General features: G+C 40.7%; 1 protein-coding gene across 9 annotated transcripts in view; it reads right to left on the bottom strand.

Moving 5' to 3' along the window:
* The window catches only part of LOC121277432 (3'-5' RNA helicase YTHDC2), a 174,098-nt gene that overhangs the window by 5,199 nt on the left and 154,922 nt on the right, over positions 1–13,977 (bottom strand). For 8 of the 9 annotated variants that reach the window (XM_041186886.1, XM_041186885.1, XM_041186887.1 and 5 more), the window contains 3 exons: positions 10,373–10,555; positions 3,937–4,041; positions 943–1,262 (listed from right to left, as the gene is read on the bottom strand). In XM_041186886.1, coding sequence (XP_041042820.1) covers positions 1,188–1,262; positions 3,937–4,041; positions 10,373–10,555 — 363 coding nt within the window. In that variant the 3' untranslated portion in view covers positions 943–1,187. The remainder of the gene's footprint in view (positions 1–942; positions 1,263–3,936; positions 4,042–10,372; positions 10,556–13,977) is intronic. The other variant, XM_041186890.1, reaches the window with a different exon arrangement.

Here is a 13,977-nt window from a genome sequence, read left to right as displayed (position 1 = left end):
AGTTTGCTGCCTGTGAGAATACTTCAATGCTGTTTACTCTGCTTGATGGTATCACTGTTGCTGGATCCCTGAATATGTCCTTGACTTGGCAGCAGATTCAAGCCAACATCAGGAAAAGAGAAATCCATGTCATGGAGAGTGCTAGATCTTTATGGGCAGCTTTCTTTGTGGACAACCATGAGTGCCATTGCTTCTCTGCTGACCATAAAATCCAGCCCATTGAATATTGTGCTAAAAATCAGTTGGCATGGGGGCAGTGCACAAAAATATAATATGCATTTCAATGTTCACATAAGAGAAAATGCGTAAGGGTTTAGAAGCAAAATGTTAGCACCTCAGAAATCCTTCGTAAGTTGCCAAAAACTGATTTGTGGTTTGCAGAAGGTGTTCCCTGTGGAAATTTTTATCTAAAATAGTCAAGCCAATTGTAAATAATGGCAACTTAGTTAGCAAGATTGAAAAAGGGCTTGGCAACAAGAATCAAGTGGGGATTATACATGGGAAACAAAAAACCGCAAAATTCTATAGGGATTTCGTTGTGGGTGTCACACCAATCACACTATTCATGAGCATGGAAGAAAATGCTTCTATCAATACATTTGCTAATGTCAGCAAGCTATGTGATCAAGCAACAAGAATGGGAAATTAATGGCAGAGATGGGCAAACTAAGCAGATGAAGTAAGAAAGACCTTGACATGGAAAGGTAGCTATTAAGCTTTCCTGGTGGCTCGTCAAGTTTCTTCGTGGGTAGTGGAATTATCTTAAATTCAATCTCCACTAGGTGAAGAGGTTACAGATTTCAATCAATGCAATTGCAGGGTCACCACAATACTTATCCTATATTGACCATAAAGCAAAAGCAAGCTTAAATCTGCCTTTTGCAAATCCTAGCAGGGCAATTTAATGTGAATTGGTGCCCTGATTAAACCCTTTTTATTCACCTCTATCAAACTCCTTCTCTGTTGCTTAACTGAATAGCTTAGAAGCCCAAATTTCTTCAAATTTTTCTTCACAACTTAGTTCACAGAAGAGCCACAGGAGAGATCACTAGTGTCAGAGGACTACCTTATTGGAACGTGTCCTTTGTGTGTCAGTGATCAGAAATCAAGGTGTGGTCTGACCAGGGCATTGTACATAGAGCACAACTTTCACTAATTTGTATACTGCCATTTTATACAGCTTAGCTTTATATTTTCTTTGCTGATTGCTGTTCCTCAGTGTCTGGACATGTTATGCTCCACCACAATTGACCTGGGAGTACCTAGGAGAGGGAAGTGAAAAATTAGCCAGGGCCAAGGTTCCTGTAGCTGATCACTATCCAGAGACTCCTGGTACAAGCTATGTATGGACAATAAAAATAGAAAATGCTGGAAAAACTCAGCAGGTCTTGCAACATCTGTGGAGAGAGAAACAGAATTTTTTTTCTCTCTCCACAGATGCTGCCAGACCTGCTGAGTTTTTCCAACATTTTCTGTTTTTATTTCAGATTTCCAGCATCCACAGTGTGTGAATCCATGTGTGGATAACAATTAAGTTCAGGGTCAGGTTTGGCAAGGAAACAGTCTATCATTCAAATCACCTGCTGATTCTCATGAAAAATGATCACTTGAGGAAGACAGTGAAAGGTTGTCATAATCCAAATCTCCCAAAGGTCAACACCTTTGAGAGAGATGGGGAAAAGTATTTTGTTTACAAAACTGTTGTGGTGTATTGCATTTTACAAGTGACAGTTTTCCAATTACTTTAACTGTTGCTGATTTCACATCAGCACATAGTACCTACAGGTGATACATGAGCTGTATTGGAAAATATTGTTACAATATTGCTTGGCTATATGTTGTGTTCCAAATGGAAATTTAAAATCAGGAACGGCAGGAAAGTGTGGATTTTAAGTGAAATAACTGATATCTCACCACAAATGGTGTTTCTATTCTTTTACAAGTGAATTATGAAGGCATTTTTCACAGGAAATAATTGAGACAGATTGCCGAATGCAATATGTTATTTTTAACAGGAATTTTTAATCGTTGTGGAACGCATCATGTAGTTTAAAATATATTTTAAATTTTGCAAAAAAACTTCATTATTGCTGTCATGACCACGGATCCTATCCCTGAATTACTTATGGTCATATTGAATTTTTAAGTAAGACATGTTTTTTAAAAAAAGACATAGAAGCAAAAGCTGGCAGAGACTGTAAGGTAACCACTCGCTGTAAAATTCCTATGTGAATTACTTGACCAACTAGTTCAGAGAAAACGGAATGTTACATCTTAAAGGTGCCTCACGGTCTACTTCAGACAGGCACTTCAAAGGAAAAGATACAATGCAAACTGAACTGTAGTCTTCCCTAGTTGTGGCAATAATGAAAAATGATTACCATCTCAGCCGAAACTACCTCCTGTTGAGTTATATCCCAGGCTGTGAACATGAACTGAGTTGAAATAAAAACAGATCTAGGCGAAAGTCAGTTTGTTTTTTTCCCTTCCAGGTGTACACAAAGAAAGGGGCTTAAAAAAGCCAACTGCAACCCTAGTTGTATGTGCTATTTCTGTTCTGGTGTGTGTGTGTGCTGTAAAGGTCACAACTGAAGAATATTAGCTAGTTATCCATGCACTTGCAGGTAAAATGAATCCCTCTCTCTGATTGCTGGAAGTCACAAGTCAGCAAAGCCACAGTTAAAAAGAAAACAGGGCAACTCCTTTCTGCCAACCTGCAGAACCAAGGGCAGAATTTTTCAGTTGGTGGGTGGGCTTGTTGGGAGTGGGCGAGGGCAGTCCTGGAGCCAATCGCCACCTGCAATCAGCTCTGCATTGCCATTTTACGCGGACAGGCCAATTAAGGCCCACTCGGTGTAAGATGCACCCGGTAGCACTCATCGCTACCTGTGCAGGCGGGGCAAGGAAGGAGAGTCGGGGCCACCGCGAGCACTTCAATCTCCCTGAGACACAGGGCTGCCTTAGGAAGATTGAATTGATGTTCAAATAATTAAATAAAAGGTTTAAAAATTTATTTAAACATGTCACATGAGATGGGACGTATTTTTATTTATATGAGAAATTTTTAATTTATTGAATAAAAGCTTTCGGAAACCTTATCCCCCTCTTGGAGGAGGTTTCCTAAGAAACACGAAGGCCACTTGGCCCTTTGTCCTGCCCGCCAACCATAAGGTTGGACAGGCAGCGTTAACAAATACTTCAATTAATTTCTTAATGGCCTTAATAGGCCATTTACATATCGGCAGGCGTGCAGCTGACTCCAGCGCGTGCCAGCCGAACAAAATATTGTAGCTCAGTGCGATGACTTTGGGATGCACGCCCGATGTCATCGTGCATCATTTTACGCATCGGTGTGTCGGCAACACCCCCTCCACGTCAACTTAAAAACTATGCCCCAAGAATCTCCAAAACAACTGCTCAACTAGTCAGCGCTACCGGAATCACCCCAACTTAACGGCTGCAACATTTCACCATCTGCTCCTCACGGACAAGCCAAAGGACTGATTCGAACATCTTTTTAACATTTATTTTTGGACTCAATTTTTCACTTCTAATCTGTGTGTATGTGTGTTGCATTTTTTTTTCATGTTTAGTAACTAATAAACTCACTCTTCCTTTGACTCAAGGCAGCCTGGTTAAATTGGCTCCTTTTAAAACATAGATACATTTGGACTGGGAAAAGGCATCCACAACGGAAGGAGTACTTTTTTAATTAATCTTGTTGCGACCAACCGAGGGGGCTGAATAAAGAAAGGGAGCCACTTCATCCCTCCTCACCCGGATGTATAACAATTTTGGGTACCTTGCCTGCGGACCGGTTGTAACACAGAGAGAGATATCCATATACCGGATGTTACAGAATCAGTGATTGTATTAAGATACATCATCTATTCCAGTAGAATAAGAACATAATTTTTGATCAACTAACAACATTACCTCCCCAAATATGCCAAGTCTGCTATCAGTCTGTGGTAGCTTCCCTCCTACTGGAATTCGCTCCCAAAGCTGCAGCAACTGTTCTCCAACCTGTGGCTCCAGCTCCTGTACATGTACATAAAGCAAAAGCAAGTCTGTTCTTTTGATATTTTCAAACTTAAGCAGTTATCTTAAGCAGCAGATAAAGTAATTTGAAAAAAGTACCATAGGAAAGATAAAAAGAACACTTAGGTAGTATGATCAGCACCACCACCACAACCATCCCAAACCCTGTAAACACTGACCTGCCCGAGTTACACGGTGTACTAGTATGTTGAGAAACAGGTTATTCTCATGCTTGGGGACTTTCTAAGTGTGCAAACGTAGCTAATAGGCTGTGAACTGAGTTCAAAAACAGAATTTACATTTCAGGTCAAAAATCTTTCATCAAAAGATGGTGGTGGCATTGTCAATGGACTGGTAACCCAGGGATAACCCAATGCTCTGGGGCCTGGGTTTGAATCCCACCACGGCAGATAATGGAATTTGAATTCAATAAAAATCTGGATTTAAAAGTCTAACCTGGACCATGAAACCCAACAGTGTGGGCCATCAGCAGCAGCAGAATTGAACTCATGGCCTGGCATATCCCCTAGTCTACCATTACCAGTGAAGGAGTGCATGCCAGGAGCAGCACCAGACATAAAGTGTCAATCTGGTAAAGCTACAACACAGCACTACTTGCGTGCCAAACCTCATAAGCAACAAGTGATAGACAGAGCTAAGTGATTCCACAACCAAAGGATCAGATCTAAGCTCTGCAGTCATGCCAAATCCAGTCGTGAATGGTGGTGGAAAATTAAACAACTCAACTGGAAGAGGTGGCTCCCCAAATACCCCCATCCACAAGGACAGCACATCAGTGCAAAAGATAAGGTTGAAGCATTTGCCCAGTTTCTCTATCTTCATTGCATCTGTTCCATACCACCATTTCTGATATGCCTTTCTTTTTCCACGGTTAACAGGGCCCTCTGCTATGTCAGTCCCATTTCCTGCACTTCTGCTCTCATACCCGCCCCCCCTCCCTTGAAGGGCAACAATGGGGTTCCCCTGTTCTTCACCTTCTCACCAGCCTCTGTATTCAATGGACCATCCTCCATTTCCATCATCTTCAGTGTGATGCCACCACTAAATACATCCTTCCTTCCCCTCCCAGCATCCTAAAGGGACTGGTCTGTCCAGGACAGCCTGGTCAGCTCCTCTACCATCCCAACAGCTCGTCGGTTTTCCACAGCACCTTTCTATGTAAGCACAGCAGATGCAAACCTGTCCTTTTACTTCTTCTCTCCTCATGGTCCAAAGCCCCAAACACTCCTTCCAGGTGAAACAGTGATTTACGTGTACTTCTTTCAATTTAGTATATACTGTATCTGCTGCTCACAATATGGTCTGCTCTACATCAGGAAGCCCAAATGCAGATTGGGAGAGTGCTTTGTGGAAGACCTGTGTTCAATCAGCAAGTATGAACCTAAGCTTCTGAGCTTCCTGTCATTTTAATTCTCCACCTTGCTCTCAAGCTAACCTCTCTGCTCTTGGGCTACTGCAGTGTTCCAATGAAACTCAACATAAGCTTGAGGAACAGCACCTCATTTCTTGATCAGGCATTTTACAGCTTTCTGGACTCAACACTGAGTTCAATAATTTCAGACTGTAATCTCTGCTCCCATTTGTTTCATTTGCTTTGCGTGTTTTGGCCTTACTATCGTTTTACTCTTCTTTTTGCTTTTGGATATCAGCTGTCCATCATTCTGCCATTCACACCTCCACTAGACACATCTTTTGTATCTTTACTGGTCCCATTACCACCCCCTTAGCTCTACACCTCCAACTCTTTTGTTAATCTCCCAACTTCCATTCAGTCACAGACCTCTGTTGCTCTTTCTTCACCCTTCCCCATTTCACTTGGTTAAAATCTATCGCATTTCTAACTTTTCCCACTTTTGATGAAACGTTTTTGAACTGAAATGTTAACTGTTTCTTTGTCTCCAGATGTTGCCTAATCTGAATATTCCAGCATTTTCTGTTTTTATGTCAAATTTTCAGTATTTTGTCTCCAGCATCCACAGTATTTTGCTTCCAAAGTGAGTTAACTGTTCTGGAGTTAACATAACATGAGGTTTAACATAATCACATGACATTTCTCCGTGAAGTTCGAGAAATATCCCAGTTTAGTTAATTGGATAACTGGTTACATTCAAATCCAGCATGGCAACATCAAAGGTTTATGTATATTGTAATGGAATATTTCCACATTTAATAGATGATCATATCATATTGCTGAAGAGAGAGACACATTGCTGAAGCTTTTTGTCTTGCACTCATCAGAATAAATGCAAGAATGCCAAATTCTAAATGATCACAAAAATTTATATGACAGGAGAAAAGGGCACTGAATTGGTAAGTTGACTCTGATTGGCCGAGACATTGCCATGGAGAAAGCTCCCAGTTAATTCAAAAAAGGCCTGAACATATTCCTTTGTTTGCAGAAAATGTGTCACTTCTAACAAGCATAAATAAGTCATTTTACAAACTTGGTTGTCAGTGTAGCTATTCATGCACTCAGGATTGTTCAGCGAGTGCTGCCAAGTCACGGAATCACATCCAACAATTAGATCTAACATCTAACAGGGTATACGAGGGTTACTTTCCACAACAGGATGCTGCCTTCAGTCCAAAAGACTTTCTGCCCACTACAAAATTGAGCAACTTTGTGCATGAATTTCAGAGCCAGTACGATGCCAGTTATGTAGGTCAGATGTCCCAACAATTGGCTGATTGAAGCAATGTTCCTTTAGGCAGAGTACAGACCATAACCTCAATCAGTTTGCGCTTGCAAAACCCTAAACATCTACTGTTAGGTCTTATTCCGAGGCTGGGCAGCACCTGCTGAACAGTAAGCTAATAGTGACACTATCTACTTTAAGATGATCAGTTGAACTTGTAACGTGGCTCATTTATACTTACTAGAAGCGGCATACATTCATACACAGGGATAAGTTCTCTGCAAGCAAAAGGACTATATGAACACACGAATTAAGTACAGGAGTAGGCCACTTGGCCCCTTCAGCCTCCTTAGCCACTCAATAAGATCGTGGCTGATCTGAATGTAACCTCAACCCCACATTCCTGCCACATCCCCAATAACCTTTCACCACCCACCCCGTTAATCAAGAATCTATCTAGCCCTGTCTTAAAAATATTGAAAGACTCTGCTTCCACTGTTTTTTGAGGAAGAGAGTTCCAAAGTCTTTCAACCCTCAGAGAAAAAAATTCTCCTCATCTGTCATAAATGAGCGATCCCTGATTTTTAAACAGAGACCTAGTTCTAGGTTCTACCACAAAAGGAAACATTCTATCCCCATCCACCTTGTCAAAACCCCTAAGGAACTTAAAGGTTTCAATTAAGTCACCACTTACTTTTCTCAATTCCAGTGAGTACAAGCCTAGCCTGTCCAGCCTTTCTTCATAAGATAACCCGCCCATTGCTGGTATTTGTCTAGTAAACCTTCTCTGAGCTGCTTCTAATGCATTTACATCTTTCTTTAAATAAGGAGACCAGTACTGTACACAATACTCCAGATGTGGTCTCACCAGTGCCCTGTATAAGTATAACCTCCCTAAATTTGTAATTAATTCCCCTCACAATAAATCATAACATTCTATTAGCTTTCCTAATTACCTAGTGTACCTGCATACTAACCTTTTGTGAATCATGTACTAGGACACCCAGGTCCCTCAATCTCAGCCCACAGCCCCAACAATTTGCTTAATACCACTTCCCTGGTGATTGTAATTTTCCCAAGTTCCTCCCTCCCTTTCATTTCCTGATTTACAGCTATTTCCAGGATGTTAACTGTGTCCTCTATTGTGAAGACAGAAGCAAAATACCTGTTTAGTTCGCCTGCCATCTCACTACTTTCCAGTATCAATTCCCCAAACACGCACTCAATAGGACCAACGCTCACTTTGTTAACTCTTTTCTTATTTAAAAGTCTATAGAAACTCTTACTGTCCGTCTTTATATTTCTAGCTGGCTTTCTCTCATACTCTAATTTTTCCCTCCTTACTAATCTTTTTGTCATTCTTTGCTGTTCTTTATGTTCTTTCCAATCTTCTGGCCTGCCACCTGTCTTTGTGTAATTCTATGCTTTTTTTTTTTAAAAGTCTGAAACCTTTTTAGTGAACGACGGATGGTGGGCCCTCCCCTAGGAATTTTTCTTTATCAATGGAAAGCATATATTCTGTATATTGTGAAATATCCCTTTAAATGTCTGCCACTAAACTTCTACTAACATATCCCTTAACCTCATTTGCCAGTTCACTTTAGCTAGCTCTGATTTCATGCCCTCATAATTGCCCTTATTTAAGTTTAAAATACTAGTCTTGGACACATTTGTTTCTCACCATTAATTAACAGAGCCACCCCTCCACCTTTTCCTAACTTTCTTTCCTTCCCAAATGTAACATACCCTTCCATATTCAGGTCCCAATCTATTTCATCCTTTAGCCATGTCTCTGTAATGGCTATCAAATCCATTCAGACTATGTTCAAGCCCTAGCTCTTTTTTGAATTACTCAGGAGCCAGGGGAGCCTATTGTTCCCTGTTGCTTTCGCCATGGCGATGCCTCGGCCAACCAGAGTCAGCCAATTGGCACCCTTTTCTCCTACCGTATAAATTTTTGCGATCATTTGAAATTTGGCATTCTTACATTTATCCTGATGAGTGCAAGACGAAAAACTTGCAACATGTCTCTCTTTCCAGCAATACTCAAGTTCTGTACTACCAAGTGACTGTTTATTGGCAATCTATCTTGTTTTGCTAGTCAATTTAAGTATGTAGCAACTAGATAATTAGCTTCCCAATGTGCAATTAAAGTGAAAATATTTTTATTCTTTAGGTTAAGGTTAGTGACAAGTTTAGTTAGCATGAACTTTTGCCAACTGTATTCAAAAGAACTTAACTGTTTAGGCAAAGTCATCTGTGATCCAACAGTGCTTTATACTATATGCTATAGTTATACATGCTTTCACGATTTCCAAACAATTAAAAGATAAAAATTTTCTGCAGAAAACAAGTCTTTTACTGTAACTTTTATAGAGAGGTTTAGATTAGAAGTAATCCTCCCCTCAGTACTATAATCCAGTAAAGGTTCCAGCACATCACATAGTAAAATATAAAAATCTAGTTATCAAAATTTCATCATATTGGAATATATTATAGAAGAAATACTTCAATGATTAGAATCCCTGCAGGCATTTTACACTTTAAGTCCAGATCTATTTTATAAAATGTCACTTCAAAAAAGATTGAAGTTACACAACAATCTTAAAAAACGTTTAAGATCATGTTATGAAATGCAAACTAAATGCTACGAATAGCTACCTAAACCATAGCAGCATACTCAATCATGCTGTGCAGTTGGACCAAAATATTGACAGCCACTTCAGAAAGGGTAATACAGCATCATATTTAGAATGAAGCCAACCTGAAATTGAAGTGTGCAGTTCAGCTCTGCTCATTTATACAACTGCAAAATGGCAATGCTCCAGTACATGAAAATTAAAGGCAAATCTAATCTTATGAAATGCAAGGAACAAGCAAGCTAAAGGAAAATACTGCAGTGCACCAACATGACAGGCATTCAGGTCATGCTTATTAATGTGCAACGCCAGTGAATAAGATATTTTGTTTAGAAATGAGTTAAGCAACTTCTCAAAGCCACTATATTGTGCAGCCAGCTGAAAACAAAAAACAAGATAGCACAGATCAGAGGAAGTGTTTCAAGGATAATCTGAAGCACACTAAAGCAATGTGATACCCATTCATTAAGAAATGCAGCCAAAGATTGTGCAATCTGGAAATCTATCCTTCAGCACAGCACAAGACACGGAGAACCCAACAATATTAGCAACAAAAATGTGCATCGTCACAGACTAGCTGACCCGACCACCAACAGTTAACAAATGAGTGTAAATAATTTGGCCATTATTGTGGTATCACACAGAGGGCTATGACAATACTCCCATAAACACCAATGCTTTTTACCGATGTTTGCAGGTTGTGGTTATCACTACATCTTGAAACGTAACTCAAATCAGCCTGCATCATATTACACTATAAAGGTGCTCAAAAATGAAATGCATGAACAGCTGAGTAATTACAACCAGCTCAGTTCTTAAAGTTCTTATGTAGACTTCAAGCCCAAATAACTGATCAAATTAAACTATTTGCCCTCATAGATAACTGACAGATATGAAGGTTTATATGTAAAAAATTTTAAATAAATATCTTATAAATCAAAAAATCATCCTAATGCACAAAATTAAAGTGAGACAGAAGTACTACTGTTTTCTGTAGGAAAAAATATCGTACGTATACTGAATGTTAAATCATACCTGTCCATCTCTACTTATCTGCACTTTCTTATTATCATTCCATGGGTTTAACAGATGGTGGGCATATTGGAAAGGAAGGCTTTCCTTTCTAATCCATTCCACTCGGAAGACTCCTCCTAGCCCAGCAGAACCCCACTCCTGGCTTCTCTCCCGCCCTATCTCGGAGATCATTCTGGCAAAGCCCTAAAGAAAACAGAGTGATTTTTAATTATATACAAATTATTTTAAATTGACAAATTATTCCCCTTTTTAGTTGATCCATCTCATTCATTAACTAGCAGTTGAGTGATGCTTAGAATGTTTTAGTTGATGAATTTTCTCTCACTCCTCGTGGAGTAAGCACTTGGGCTGCATTCAGCGAATATCTAATGACCATTTCTTACCTTTCATTCCTTCAGTCTTAGTTCTTCTTCATCAATCTACTTAATGGCCTCACCATCTCCTATGATCTCAGAATGAACTCTCAGATCACAGAATCACACAGTGCAAAAGAGGCCCTTCGGCCCATCGAGTCTGCACCAACACATGAGAAACTCTTAATCCCATTTACCGGCACTTGACCCATAGCCTTCAATGTTATGACGTGCCAAGAGCTCATCCAGGTACTTTTTAAAAGGATGTGAGGCAACCTGCCTCCACCACCTTCCCAGTCAGCACATTCTAGACCATCACAGCCCTCTGGGTAAAAAGGTTTTTACTCACATCCCTCCTAACCTTCCTGCCCCTCACCTTGAACTTGCGTCCCCTCGTGACTGACCCTTTAACTAAGGGGAACAGCTCTTCCCTATCCAACATGTCCATGCCCCTCAATCTTGTATACCTCGATCAGGTCACCCCTCAGTCTACTCTGCTCCAATGAAAACAAGCCAAGTCTATCCAACCTCTCTTCATAACTTAAATGTTTCATCCCAAGCAACATCCTGGTGAATCTCCTCTGCAACCCCCTCCAATGCAATCACATCCTTCCTATAATGGCGACCAGAACTGCACACAGTACTCCAGCTGTGGCCTCACCAAGGTTCTATACAACTCCAACATGACCTCCCTACTTTTGTAATCTATGCCTCATTTGATAAAGGCAAGTGTCCCATATGCCTTTTTCACCACCCCACTAACATGCCCCTCTGCCTTCAGAACTATGGACACCCAGGCCAAGGTCCCTTTGGTCCTCAGAACTTCCCAGTGTCATGCCGTTCATTGAATACTTCCTTGTCCAATTACTCCTTCCAAAGTGTATCACTTCACACTTTTCAGGGTTAAGTCCATCTGCCACTTATCTGCCCATTTGACCATCCCGTCTATATCTTCCTGTAGCCCAAGATACTCAACCTCACTGTTAACCACTCGGCCAATCTTTGTGTCATCCGCAAACTTACTAATCCTACCCCCACATAGTTATCTATGTTGTTTATATAAATGACGAATAATAGAGGACCCAGCACAGATCCCTGTGGTATGCCACTGGACACTGGCTTTCAGTCACTAAAGCAGCCTTCTGTCATCACCCTCTGTCTCCTATAACTAAGCCAATTTTGAATCCACCTTATCATTGCTAAAGTTGTCTCCAAGGGACTTAATTTCCAGCCAAGTAACTTTCACCCTCAATAGCTCAACTTTCTGTAATGCCCAAATGTACAACTTGAATACTGATTTTTTTTTTAACATCAGTAACATATTTCTGACAGGCAAAGGGTCGTTTTATAGACTATCTAGCCTCCAGCTCTTTTGCACTCTGCAATGCAATTTTGTTCATGTAACTATTATTGTTGTTCCAAGTACTGTCCTGTATCATCTTCCTCCTTGCATTAAAGTCTATAGGTTTTAAAGTGTAGTTTCCTATGACCCCAACAATATTTTATCTTCTTTCCAATTCTTTTTTAACCTTGGGCTATGAATCTCTCTTTTTTATCTTTGTTTCTTTAAGTCACAGATAAGACATGGGCAAGCATATCCCTCAATCCTTAGGCAGCAACTACCAAACCCATGACTGCTGCAATCTGGAAGGGCAAGGCCAGCAGACACATGGGAACACCACCACCTGGAAGTTCCCCTCCAAACCACTCATCATCCTGACTTGGAAATATTTCACCATTTCTTCACTGTCATTGGAACTCCCTCCCTAACAGTACTGTAGGTTTATCAATACCTCAGGGACTGCAGCAGTTCAAAAAGGCAGCTCACCACCACCTTTTCACAGGCAATTAGAGATGGGCAATAAACCCCAGCCTAGCCAGTGATGCCCATATCCCGTAAATGAATAAATAACAACTCCTGGATCACTGCAGGTCAGTGAACTCTGCTGCAGCCAATGATTTATTTAAGTCTGTTTCTTGGGCAACTAAACCAAAATAATATTTGAACTTATTAGGCAGAACTTTGAATTGTTTGTCCCAGGCAAAGCAGGACTGGTGGGTGGGTTGGGAACCCAAATGCTGATGCAAAGGGCTTTGCCATGGCTCTTAACTGAGCCATGGTATTGGCATCCCAATTCTGGATTTCCTGACCAACCAGAGAGAATAACCTGCTGAATCTGTCAAAGGAAGAATCTCTAATTTAAGGGGCCTCGGTAGGGGTCAGAAAGGCTCAACTGTACATGGATTCCTGAAGCTGAAACAACCACAGAAATGGAGAAGAGGTATGAGAAGGTGGTTTTCTCTGTGTCTCTCACCCTTACCTGGATGTTCTGCTGTGGGATCTGAAGGACTACAGTGAGGTAAGCTTTCCCAAAAACAGGAAAAAGAGGTCAGCCTCTGAAACCAAGTAGGCATAGAAACAAGCTAAAAGCAAAATACTGCATATGTTGGAAATCTGAAAGAAGAACAGAACATGCTGGTAAAACTCAGCAGGTCTAGCAGCATTTGTGGAGAGAGAAACAGAGTTAACGTTTCAAGCCCATATGACTCTTCTTCAGAGCTAAAGAGAACCAGAAATGTGATGTTTATACTGTTTAAGGTGGGTGGAGCAGGATAGGAGGTCAGGGATTGGTGACAGCTAAGGAGAGACTGAAAAAGATGTCATGGACACAAGACAAAGGGAGTGTTAATGGCAGCGATAAAGATTAAAGAAGGTGCTGATAGTGGCATAAAATTAAGATAGCAGAAGGTGTTAATAGGAGAACAAGGGTCAGTGGTCTGTGAAAGCACAATATAGAAACAAGTGACAGATGGCCTCTGGGGAGAGGGGGGTTGGAGTAAAAAGGATTAAAAAATGAATAAGTAAATAAAATAAAATAATTAAAATAAATAAATTTTTAAACATTGGATTCGAAAAGGGGTCACGATGGAGGAGAGAATTCATGGTTTGAAGTTGTTGAATTCAATGTTAAATCTGGGAGGCTCTAAAGTGCCTAATCGGCAGATGAGGTGCTGTTCCTCCAGTTTGCACTGGGCTTCACTAGAACATTGCACCAGGTCAAGGACGGACATGAGGGCATGAGAGCAGAATGGTGTGCTTCAAGGGTCATGCTTGTGGACTGAGCAAAGGTGTTCTGCAAAGCAGTCAGCCAGTCTGCATTTCTGTCTCCCCAATGTAGAGGAGACTGCATTGGGAGCAGCGAATACAGTAGACCAAACTGAAGGAGGTGCAAGTAAAGCGCTGCTTCACCT

Source organism: Carcharodon carcharias, chromosome 4 (assembly GCF_017639515.1).
Source record: "Carcharodon carcharias isolate sCarCar2 chromosome 4, sCarCar2.pri, whole genome shotgun sequence".
Lineage (NCBI taxonomy): Eukaryota > Metazoa > Chordata > Chondrichthyes > Lamniformes > Lamnidae > Carcharodon > Carcharodon carcharias.
The sequence above is the reverse complement of the archived record's forward strand: the minus strand, read 5'-3'. Positions and strand labels throughout refer to the sequence as shown.